The 13,094-nt window shown below is 35.1% G+C and overlaps 1 protein-coding gene across 4 annotated transcripts; it reads right to left on the minus strand.

Moving 5' to 3' along the window:
* Positions 1 to 2,776: 2,776 nt before the first annotated feature.
* On the minus strand, positions 2,777 to 8,196 carry LOC122140664. Of its 4 annotated transcripts, XR_006157263.1 has the most exons (7): positions 7,824 to 8,196; positions 6,943 to 6,996; positions 6,708 to 6,773; positions 5,274 to 5,333; positions 4,991 to 5,050; positions 4,684 to 4,872; positions 2,777 to 4,280 (listed from the first exon to the last, which is right to left on the minus strand). XR_006157263.1 is itself a non-coding variant. In XM_042745216.1 (6 exons), the coding sequence occupies exons 2-6, from the start codon at positions 6,973 to 6,975 to the stop codon at positions 4,176 to 4,178; spliced, it is 324 nt and encodes a 107-aa protein (XP_042601150.1). In that variant the 5' UTR covers positions 6,976 to 6,996; positions 7,824 to 8,196; the 3' UTR covers positions 2,777 to 4,175. The 4 variants fall into 4 exon arrangements, 3 of the variants coding, with proteins under 3 accessions (XP_042601150.1, XP_042601137.1, XP_042601144.1); XM_042745216.1 differs by lacking the exon at positions 4,684 to 4,872; XM_042745203.1 differs by lacking the exons at positions 5,274 to 5,333; positions 6,708 to 6,773; positions 6,943 to 6,996; positions 7,824 to 8,196 and having other exon boundaries at positions 4,991 to 5,043.
* Positions 8,197 to 13,094: the final 4,898 nt, after the last annotated feature.

Below are 13,094 nucleotides of genomic sequence, written 5' to 3' on the forward strand. Positions count from 1 at the left end.
GAAAGCAGGGTTAGATCTGCGACATGTACAAGTGTATTTATAAATATATTAATATATGCAAAACTTTCACATTTTTTGTTTCTTCTTAAAGTACAATTGGTGTAAACAGCTAAGTTTACAAGTAGTGTATAATGTACAGCAACGCTGGGAAATTTTTATAAAAGAGTGTTGTGTATTTTCTGCAATAAAAGAGTGTTTGCTAAAAAGTGTTACGTGCTTTTTTTCTGCGAACAAGCTGTGTATGTTATATTTGTGGTATGACATACGCACTAACAAGAATTGGGAGAAGTGTCATGCTGATATACACAGATGTAAAACAGGCTAGTAAATGTTAGGTCTTTGTGTTCAGGGCCGATCTTTGGCTAAAAGGCCGTTTTTAATGAAACTTTAACTATTTAGTAGTCTTCAAGTGCAAATTCACAAGCAGGAAGACTTAGTGTTTCATCAAGTTTTGATGTGAAAAAGGAACAGAAATGGCAAAATAAAACATTTCATGGTGTTAAGTGGAATGGAAGCAAATTGTGCCTAAGAGCACTATAATTTGTTTCGAGTTTAACATGACTGCACATGTTATAAGCCAGAGTTTAGTAGTCACTGTCAATGTGAGGTTTTTCAAATGTTCAGGCATGGTCAGTCTGAGTTATTCAAGTGTAGCAATCTTAAGAGTAACAAGGGTGAATTACAGAGTGCTGACAAGGTGAAGTTTTGGTTTAATGTGTTCATAATTATTATTGTGGCTACATGAACAATAAAAGTAGGTACTGTTTCTTAAGGACGTGTAGATGAGCTTGATAAGAGCTGGCTCTTTCATCTCCTAAACAGCACTGCAAACAGAGAAAACATCAAGATGTTAAAGTAAAGGTCTTGGAGTTTATGTATATATTGTACAGGTTGTTTTTACTATGTTATATGCACGCAAATGGTATTTAGCATGATATTACTGTGACCTGTATGTTTCGCCACACTTATGCACGCACGCACAATGATTGAATGTTGTGTTCATATGGTCGTGCGATGAATCGACAGCACCAAGATAATGGAATCACAACTTCATCAACATGTAGTAAACAACGTTCAGTTAGTGTATGGACTGTTTTACGTGTGGCTGAGCTGTGTAGCGAAAGGATAATCGTGTGATTCTGTACTGTAATAGAAAGATTAAAACGGTCTGAAACAGTTTAAGAAAGCTGAAATCCCCAACATAATGTTGTACACTGTATAAAGAATCACATCAAATACAAAATCACATGAAAAGCACAAAAACATTTTCAAAATGAAGTGTATAACATTTCTCAATGTTAAACGAACAGGCCTACACCGCATGGTATGATGTCATATCATCGCGGATGTTATACACAACATAACTAGGGGTGCACGATATATATTGGCCAATGATTAATGCGCATCTCGTCTCCGTGCACTAACAGCTGCTCTATATGAAATCACGCACCTGATGGAATTTACCGCCGATTAGAGAACCGACTTTACTGACTAGATGCGCATTAAGCATCGGCCGATATATATCGTGCACCCCTAGAGAAAGCACATGTGCACTGCCTAGCAACACAACACACACAGTGCCACCTGCTGACAACTCCAGGAAAATACAGGCAACCACTGTTTTTCATGTTTTTATGATTCACTGAACATAGTAAACGACAGTAAAACAACAGTTTTTAACACGCAAGGAGAGCAACAAATTTTAGGGTTATTTACCACCTGGTTACATTAACATCAACCAGCACTTGTAAATTTGGCAAAACACACTGGACTATGTTGGCTGGTGTCTCTATTTTCACGTTCAGTACAATAGAATCACCAATAACTTGAGCACTTTCATCAGGTTTCTCAGTGGAGTGTGAAACTGAGAAAAACGACTAAAGTTTTTACTTGTCCAACCAATTTAATTATAGGTAAGACAATGGAAATTTAACAATTAGATGTTTTAGTAATGAAAATTATCTACATTAAAAAATTGTGAGCTCAAACTTGATTTTTACCACTATTTTGAGGTTAATATCCCATACGGAAATGTAATACATGATATATATGTCCCTATATCGCTAATGACGCTATCATATATGCTAAATATAAGACAATATATTGCTATCACATATATACATATCTCTGGATATATGTTGATATAGGTTTATAACATATATAAATTTGCCATATTAAATTAGTATATTGTAATTTTTTAATATTATGTTTGTGTTTTTTTATATATTAATGTATGTTTTGACCATATATGTCGCCGATATGTTTAATTTATATATGCCAAACTATTTAAACAACATACATTTCACATGCCTATGGTTTCCTTATTCATTCCTTGTTTTCCTTATTTGAACAGTTTGAACTTTTATCAAGTCTACACATCCACATTTCATTTCAATTTCTATCCCATTTTCAAATCTTTTATAAATAAAATGTATTATTTATTATTATTTTACCTCTTCTTAACTGTCTCATAAAAACAAATACTACACAAATTCTATTTGAAAACATATATTTTTTTTTTCATCAATAGCCATATATCAATATCTATATGTAAGAAAGTACATACATGCACTACATATGCAGATTCATACTGAATAATGTACAGTTGTGTTTGTCTTCAAAAATCTAGGGTCCTTAATTTAAACGCATTTCTCTAACTTATGCAGCTATGTAAACATGGGTTCTCCACTAGCATTCAAAGAAAATAAACTTTTGGTGCTTTCAACAAAGCTTGGCAGAGCTGCAAAAACTGATGTCACTGATGCCAGACATAAAAAAATAAACCGTTACTTCATAATAGTTAAGAAAAGTCATAATGTAATCACATCTGTGCTGTTCTAAAGGCATGTACACACATTTGTGTTCAATTGCTGAGGCATGTACAGCAGTTAGGTGAGACAGCACCTTCTTGACTGGATGAAAGTGTAGAGGATTTTGAACACAAGCAGAAAAGCTGTGCTTCCCCTCCATTAGGGTATCTCTCAGGTAGAATCCCCTTAAGAATGGAGATACTGTAGTAAAGTAGCCACATCAGCCATTCATGGGCTTTCCAGTAACGTCTTTCTTTTATGGATCGAGGTGTTCTGGAGACATTACTTGGGGGCTTTATTTTTAACAGTAGTTTGTCAATTTGTGGTATGGACCTGCCTAAGTACCAAGGAGATTGGTAGTTTTCAGGGTTACACCACAGCGAAGTGATAGATCTTGTAACTCCTAGGAGGACACTGTGCATGTAATCAGGGACACATCCCTCAATTATATCAAATCCTGGTAAAGGGGACAACACCGAAGGTCCTTTCACACCTGCTGAAGGTGTGCTTGTCTCAACAGCTCTCCTAACTAGCTCTAAAGTCTGACTTTGACATCTCAGTTCTGTGTTTTCCTCAAAGGGGTAAACCCTGGCCTTTCCCCGACCACGTTCGACAAGTGTTCCCTTCTGAAGACAAAAAGAACATCCAAACTCCCCATTGAACTGCTTGAAGTTCTGTAGGAGTGGACGGGCAACAGAATCGCTTACAAGTATTAAAGCATATACTTTGCTGGTACCATGTACACCATCAGATGTAACCCAATCAAAGCCACACTCATGTAGATCAGTGCACTCATTCACAAATGGGTCAAGATAGATGTTCATCGGGGGCTTTTTAGCTCCAAACCACAATGCTGTTAACATAATATGGTCAGATCTCAGATCGGGAGGTAGTTCATTTAAAGTGCACAACAGGGACCATATGGACTGTGAAGAGGATTTGAATAAAGGTACACCATCACAACTCAAGGTGATTGAAAAGTTGGGGCAATCATTTAAAGTTGTGAAGATTTTCAAGGTCTTTTTATAGAGCACACCATCACATACATCAACCAAGTGACCATTTACGTCATCCTTGTTATTGATGGACAACCGCGAAAACTTGTGTTGTTCAATAATATTTTGTAGTTGTGCTTCTAGAGGGAGAACAATAAAAAAGTTTCCAGATTGCTTGATAATAATATAGTCCTTATAATCAGTCATATTTTTGTAGAAGTGATGTTTAGTAGTTGACACTGAGTGTTTACCGGTGATAGCATTTATGACTTGAAGCATGTCTTCTAGTGCTTCATCGGTCAAACCATGTTTTGATTTTAGAGCTAGGAGGAGCAACCTGAAACCTGAAACCTGAAAGCATGACAGAAAATTAAATGTTTGTATGGCACCGTATCTTTACCTGCACATTGACTTCCACTTTATAGTGTAGGATGCTTGAACCATGAGGTGTAGCTGACTCCTTTGCAACTTGTTGCTGAAAGTTAAAGTCAACAAATCAGTTCTCAAACATAAAATACAAGAAGTCCTCCCATGATACTACACATAAGGCAGGGCTCCAAACTAACTTATTAAGAGCACTGTAGCCCTTACTAAAAATGTTTAGGAGCACAAACAGAAAATTTAGGGGCACCACAGTTTTTCATATTTAAATATTAAATAAATATACTTAACATACAGACATTACAATGTGCATTTTTTTCTGAGGGCAGCAGCACCAGAACCACTCAGTTTTACAGAAAGTATTTGTTAGCACTGGGGGCTGACAATAAAGTACTGCGCTTGAGTTGTAGATACAATTAACTTTATTATCATTCATAATGTCTTAGTATTAATTTAAATCAAAACAACTGAAAATGTAAATTAGGAAGTGGAAATACCTAATAAGCGCTCCTCTGTAGCCACTGTCCCGTGATTGAAACCGGCTCAAGACTCAGTTTCGTTCCACTTTAATTTCTTTTGTTGATATCGGGAAAAGCTGTTGTCGTGCTAGCGCGACCTTAGAAAAAATTTGGTCGCATCGGCAGGAATGGTGGCAAAATGCGATCATTTGGTCGCAGTCTGGACCCCTGACATAAGTTAATATGAAAATCAACTGTTTTTTCAACAGTACTTTTAATTTTTTTTTTCAATGTATACTCATGCATACACAAACATGTACTGTATGTATAACATGCATTCTCTTACATTCAAGGATCCATCAGGTGCATCCGGATCATCTTGTCTGTCTTCAACTTCTGCTAAAACCTGAAAAGAAAAATATTTAAAAGAATAAACAAAAACCTTTACAGATCATTTACAGGTTATAAGAAAATTATGCAGCTGTGGGAAGGGGGTTATATTGTGAGAAAAAGAAAAACCGTAGTGCCGTAATAATGAAAAAATACTAATGTTCAAAATATTATATATTCTTAGAAATAAGCCAGAGTTTTGATAATATAATTGATGATTTGTGGTTTTTGGTCCTTGCCTGTAAGGACTCATCAGGTGCATCCAGATCATCTTGTTTTCCATCAACATCTGCTAAAACCTGGAAAAAAAATATTTAAAAGAATAAATAAAAACCTTAACAGATAATTTACAGGTTATAAAGATATTATGTAGCTGTGGGAAGGGGGTTATTTTTATCTCGATGTCAGAAGACCGTCTCCTATAAATGTATGGAAAGTTTCAATGCGTTTGAGGAGATAGTGGACAATGTGTCTTTTGTGAAATTAAATAAAGAGTTTTTTTTTTTTTTTAATGAATTCTGAGTTGTGTTTAAGTCACCAAAACCAACCTTATATTATCTTAATCATTGATTTGTTGTCTAAAACATAGCATTACTTTGAAATATCAGAAACTCCTAACTGTTATTTGGGCTTGAAAAATATTTTCCACCAGCTGAGTTTGTTACAGTAACAGTGTTACAACCAAGACTTCTAGTGTATAACAAATTAAACTAAAACCATAGAAATTCCATTAATCAAAATAACTTGATTACAGTATGAAGAGAACTATTTGACAATTATGATTTTTTTTTGTCATAACTGTTCTGCACTTTCTCTGTACATGTATCCAACCACACTAGAAGGATGGTAATATGTAGATGAGATATGGATGGATGGATAAATGTGTGGTTATCTACTGTATATATTATAGACAGATGCTTAGTAACCATCTTCAGTAAATAGCTGTATATTTTGTCTTTTACAATTAATCCCATCCACAGGGTAAGTTGTACAGTAATGTTTGCACTCCTGTCACTTTCAGTGTACTTGAATGAGAATAGTAGGTTCTGGAAACAAGCTTTAAATGTTAATTTGTAACAGATTTGTATGTTGCCAGTGTAAAAATCTGTGTATAAAATGGTCAGTTCTGGTTCTTGATTTAGATTGGTTGAGCCGTGTTCTAAGCAGTAATAAAACACCCTGGAACCCACTGCTGACTGCATTACTGCATTACAACTAGTATTACTGCTCCACTGTATGCTTCTGTGTTGCTTGGCAACCCCTTTGTTGTTTCTGAGGAACTACTTTGTTTGGAAGAGCACTAATATTTTTTATTAATATCATTCATTTCATTTTATTTGCGTTTCATTTCATGAAAACTTGCTATCTATATAAAACAATCGTAGAATTTTTTTTATATAAATACATAAAAAAGCAACCCTGTGAAGCCATGGTTTACAGTAATTTTATAACAGCTAAGAGTGTTTTACTCTTCTACGCATCATGCCTAATACATCTTAGCTGTTATATTATCACTGTAAACTCAAATATCTTTTGTGTAATTGAGCCGAACCCAAAAGAGTTAGGTTGTGTCCCACTCTCCCCCTACAGCCAACAGTAGAAAGCACTAAATCCAGGATCAAGCTCATTGGACATAATTAGTTTGGAACATTGTGTTCGTTGTTTTTCTTCACCTGACTGGATGTCTGTACAGGGCTGATGGTCACAACTGGATTCTGGTCTTCTGCAGGCTGATTCTGCTGTGTTGCAATATGATACATATTTTGTTTTATTGAAAATGTATTGCAATGTTTTAGGGGGATAAATAATCGTTTTACTTCAAGCAATGCTTTGTAACATTTATGACTAACGACAGATGTATAACCTACAACACATTAGAGAGTAATTTGTAATTAAAATTCTCTATACCTGCGAAGTATCGCTCGTCTGCTTGATACGCATGTCAAACAAAGCTGGGTCTTGCTGAAAGGCAAATAAAAACAACAATGGTGACTAAAGTAATTCCCAAGACATACAACAAAAATGATTTACCATAAATTCCAAAGAGAAAAAACTAAATTTGGACAACCATCAGAGTAATTGAAGTTGAAATGTTAAAAAGCTTGTTGTGGCAATAGAGCATTCAAAAATAATCTAAAGTTTGGAAATAAAATTCAAAAAACTAGACATACGAGTTAAAAACAATAGCATATTGATACCTGTGAAGCGTTTGCATTCAAGTATGTGCAAGTATGAGCAGTGAGATACTCTATTCAAGTGTGAAGTCATTCATTAAGGGAGAGTATTGTTTAATTTAACAGTGTCAAAGTTAATAACTACACAACATGAACAAGTGTATAAATGTGAACCTGTGAAAACCCATGTTAAGTCTTGCTGTTTACATGAATTCATCTGACAATGGTATAAAACACACAAATATTGAAAACAACACACAAGTGTTTTTGGGCATGCTTGTTTAGGACAAGTGCAACAGTTAAATGCAAATTACATAGATGGAGATAGGTATTTGGGTTTTGCATATGTCAGCCTGGGAAGGCATTGTCTTTTTATCTTAATTAACAAGCTAATATAAACCCATATTTTCATACACAGTTTTTAAACTCTTATTTAATAAGTACATATATAATTATGCAGTGTTTATTAAGCAAATTTAAGTGTGGTATTGTAATTAAATGCATAGCAAGCTTTGGTTAAGAAAACTTCAAAAGCGGTCTTGAAAAACAAGATGGTGCTAAAAATAATGTGTGCCAGAATGCAGCACATTCTAACAATCTGATCCTCAACGTTACCTGTGGTCTTGACTCTAATCTTTACCTGTAGCACATCAACAACAGCATTTTGAGGTCCACGGACTCCAACATGGTGGGTTCGTCTACAAAGCATCAATCAAGAGTTATATGCTGTGTCTGAAACCGCTCCCTATCCACTTTATAGTGCACTATATCTGGTGTCAGCCATTTTGTAGTGCTGTCCAAATTCTGAGTGAACGACTTCATTCCCTACATTCATCCACTACTTTTTACCCACAATGCATTCTGATTTTGAGTGTACAACCGATGTACACTCGCTGAAGCACTATTTCCCACAATCCAATGCGAGGCGGCGATAGAAAAAGGAAAATGGCGAATGGCAACGCTGGAGGTGGCAACTTTTACAAATGTAAGCAACTTTTTATTGTTTAAAAGTAAGTCTTTATAAAGAGATTCTGAATCTAAATTATACGGGGGTGATTTGTTGTCACAGTAATACATTTTTAGAGTGGTAACTTTTAAATTTACAACACTGTATAAAACAGATGTTAATTTGGTCGATTGTTCAGTTATGTGCATATATGTACAGTATTCGTCTAACGTTACGTCTTAAAAAAAAAATTATGTATTAATTAATTTGTATTTGCTTTAGGGACAGATGAGGACGTTAGCCGTCTCATCCTAAAAAGAAATGCTCACGGCCATCTCTTCTCTGGCCGGAGAAATGCTGCTAAGCATGGATGGGAGTGAGTTTCAAGTATATTTTTTCTTGTAAATTAATACAGTTGAGGTTTAATTTGTGTGATTGTGTATACATTACGTTATTTTTACTACAGGACAGTGCTGAAGGACATCGGCTTGCTTGGGGTGGTATCCCCTGCCAGAGCCACCAAAAAATGGGAGAATTTAAAAAAAAATACAAGGTAAGATAATAATAATAATTCCTTACATTTATATAGCACTTTTCTAAGTACTCAAAGCGCTATACATTGTCAGGGGCTATCTCCTCATCCACCACCAGTCCACAATCCATTTCCGTATGGTGGAGCTCTCTGTAAAGAAAGATGCATTTGTAAAGAAATGCATTTCTTTAATACTAAAAAAGATAATACTTATATACAGATTTACTTGTAACTATACACCCTTTGAGAATCTGATGGTTTTTATTTATTTTTTTAATTTATGAATTTATAGGTTGAAGATGGTTTTATGTAGTGCTAGCTATTTAACATATAAAATTAGAAATTAAATTTAAATGCATATTTAGCAGTAAAACCAACTTATATTACCAACATCTAAAAAAATGAGTGCTGTCTTTCACTCGATTTAAAAAAGAAAAAAATATATATATATATACACACATTTTTCTGTAATTAATCATGATTAATTGCATAATATATTGTCATGATTTCACATTAAACCTCCAAATTAATGTAGAAACAACCCATATTTTAAATGTTTAATGGTATTTCTTTACAGAGAGCTCCACCATACGGAAATGGATTGTGGATTGAATATGCATAATTGTTTGTCAATGTTTTATTTGGTCATGTCTGTGCTAGCTAGAGATCTGCAGAAATATTTTCTAATACCTGATATGGATAAAATCCAGGGAAACAAGTTTTTTTTTTTTTTTTTTTTTTTTTTGCCATATCTGTTCATGTGTGTCATTACTTTGCCCCACTGATGGTCAGAACAGGGGCAGATGATTATTAGAAACATTCATGAGACTAAAACAGATGGATTTGTTTTGTTCTATAATTATAATACAACTCTTACTCACCATCATGCTTTAAATTGCCAGATTCAGTTAATTTATGTTGGGTTGTATATAATTTGTTTATAAAATTATGTTTAGGAGCTAAGGAAGCCACCAACTGGGACTGGGACTGAATCGGGAGAATCCACTGCAGGAACATGGAAATGGTACAACCTCATGGATGAGGCAATAGGTGGGAGGTCATCCATTCAGCCCCCCCATCCTAACTGCCTCATCAGAGGAAGACTCCATCGTTCCTGCAGTGAGTTCTCCTGATTCAGTCCCTGAAGAGGCAGAGCAGCAGGACAGGAGAGAGAGTGGAGAGCCAGGGCCAGCAAAGAGGCAGAGGAAAGATCCTGTGCTGGAATTTTATGAGAGGGAAGCTGAGAGAGCAGAGGAGAGAATGAGAAGAGAGGAGAGACTTCTGTCAATTCTTGAAAAAATAGTTGAAAAAATGTGAATTTTATTTTAAATAAATAATTTTATTTGACACATTTGCGTTTTTTTTTTTTTTTTGCAGGAATATTTATCCTAAGAGAATGTACACTGTTTTAACAATTAATAATATAATTTGCATCAAAATATTCAAACAAATTAGATTACAGGAAAAGGAAGTGGTACTTCTTATTTTGAACTGCAATACATGTTTTATGTTAACTGTAACTTACATTAGATTTGTAAGCATTTACTTACCTTCATGTCATTCAAACCTGTATGACTTTTCTGCAGAACACAAAAGCTAGTTTTAAGGACTGACAGATTTAGTCACCATTCACTTTTAATGTATGGGAACTAGTCATACAGGTTTGAATGACATGAAGGTGAGTAACAGGACAAAATGTCAAGAACAACCTAAAATAATTACACTTTTATTTAATTTTAACTACATACTAACCATACATTGGTAAAATACATCAAGCTATAGCATACAAGTGGCTGGGCTTTTTAACATATTTTATAAATAATCATGGTGTCTTAGGGCTGGAAGAAGATTGTCGTCATTTGAAACAGAAGAGCTGCAGCCAATCGATCTCTGGTGTGTTCTCCACTCTGCGGATCTCTCACTTGCAGGTCATCAAGATCATCGCCATCCAGTTGTCCTTCTTCTGGCTCCATGATGTCACCATTTGTGATGCAGATGTTGTGCAGTATAGTACAACAAGTGGTGACCTCTGGAGCAAAGTCTGGTTTGACTTTAAGGGCCTTAAAGAAAAGTGACCGCCATCGCGATCTAACAGCCGAAAGCTCCTCAATAATAAGCCGAGCTTTTGCATGGTGGAAGTTGAAACAACGTTGACTTGCATTGTGTAGTGGCTCTCTGTATGGAGTGATAAGAGAGATTGGGTGGCTAAGACAGGGGAAACCTACATCTCCTAAAACGTGGTATCCGTCTGGTGGGTACAGTGCCTTCATGTAGATTAGGCTGTTCCTGAGCACTCTGGAGTCATGGACTGATCCGGGATAACCCACAAAATTGTCCAGGTATTTACCTTGGTGGTCCAGTGCTTGTAGCTGGATGGAATAAAATAACTTTCTATTTAAGTAGCACATAGAATCAGCAGATGGAGGCTTGATTCTAATGTGACAGCCATCAATGCTTCCAGCAATTGAACTAAAGACAGGACTGCCAGCCAGGTTTGCAAAGCCCGTGCAGATTTCCTCAAACTCTTATAAAGATGGGAAGTGGATCACTTTGCGTTTGATACGGAGGAGCATTTTTGAGACTTTGTGGACAATCATGTGGACTGTTGAACGGGGGATAACAAATGCTCTGCAAACAACCCTGTAGCTGCACTGGTCTAATGAAACGATAGTCACGCTTCATACAGATGTCTTTTTTCTGTTTATTTGTCTCTCTGTCTCTTTTCAGCAGACACTTTGAAAACTACAAGAAATAAAGTATATAATGTTCAAAATATGCATTTAGCTGAGTCCTTTTCAAGTCTCTCATGTAAATGTCCGCTGATACTCAAATGAATACATGTGACAAATCCGAATCCAATTACATCACTATTTACACATAACATTGTTTACATAAACTGATATAAAACAACATTATACACAAAATGCAACAGATTTAAAGATGAATTACCGTGTGCGCCCTTTAAGACCATGCAGATACAGGTACTCTTTTTTTCAGGCTCTGCATACCATTAGCATTTCTCTGCATCCATGCTTCTTCTACCCATAATGCAGTGGTCCTGCGTTCAACTCAACCTGGTCATATGACCTGTTACGCTTCAATAGTAACTCTTTCTTAAAGAGCCTGTAACTTTAAACATTTTAAGGGAGCACATTCTCTACTTATTACCTTGAATGTTACATTCATACATAACAGACAAATATTTTTAAACAATAAATGAACTCAAATTTATAAGAATTTTTAAACAAACATAAATATGCACATCTCTTTGAAAACATGTCTTTGACAGTTACAAACCTGGTAAGAAGTTGCACTTGCCAGCCAGAATATGAAGACCAGAATTTCAAGATCCTGAGCCCAACCATGTTCATGATCCTCATGGAGGGTGTTAATGAGGTGGGTCATTGTTTCCCTGTTAAGCCGAAAGTCTGGCCTCAGGACACTTCTCCCATACAGGTAAAACCTGAGGACAGGCACTTGTTGGTTCAGCAGGCAGTATGGAGCTCTGGTGCCAAACTGAAAAAAAATATATATACACTATAAAGAAAAATGTGTCATATTGTGTAATATAATTTATACATTGTGTTATAATTATATACATTGTGTTATAATTATATGTACAGTCAAACAACCTTCAACATTTCTCACTTTATCACAGTTTATTTGCTATAGTTTAGAAAATGGTAATAAAATATGACAAGAACTCAGAGTTAAACAAATTCATCTTGATAATGTCAGATTTTCAGAATGTCTTTCTACTTTGAATTTTTTGGTCGATTATAATCCATACATATCTTTCTATTGGAAATGTATGATTTTCTTTGTTTATTTATTATTTGGTTTTTTTTGAGTTATGTGGTTTAAAAAGATTACATTAGCAATTAAATAAAAATACTAAAGCAAAACATGGTCAGGTCAAAGTGTCTGAATAATTTTTAACCAGTTTTACTGGCAGTCCACTGTGAGATTATACCAAAAAAATTCTTCATACAGTTACTTTATTTTGCTATACTCACATAAATGAACTATAGTGCCCTGCACCCACTAATAAAAAATATATACAAAAAATAATATCTGGTGTCTGAATAATTTTTGGTTTGACTGTATGTCAACATAAGATAATGTAAAATGTAACATTTGTTCTCCCAATTTTACATGAAACACTGGTAACTGGATTGTTAAAAGTTTTTCTTACAGGAACTGGAAGCTCATCATCATCAGTTATTTTGTTAATAGCTGAATGTATGTTGACTAACATCTTTGAGCTAACAAAGCACGCCTTGAAGCTGTTGCTCTTCTTGAAAAATAATGTTTTCTTCTCAGGAAAAGAAGTTTCACCAGAACGAAAATGAACAAGACGGAGTACATTTTGGTTTACCTCAGGAGTCAACTTGCTACTGACTGGAAA

The sequence above is a fragment of the Cyprinus carpio genome, chromosome A4 (assembly GCF_018340385.1).
Source record: "Cyprinus carpio isolate SPL01 chromosome A4, ASM1834038v1, whole genome shotgun sequence".
Taxonomy (NCBI): domain Eukaryota; kingdom Metazoa; phylum Chordata; class Actinopteri; order Cypriniformes; family Cyprinidae; genus Cyprinus; species Cyprinus carpio.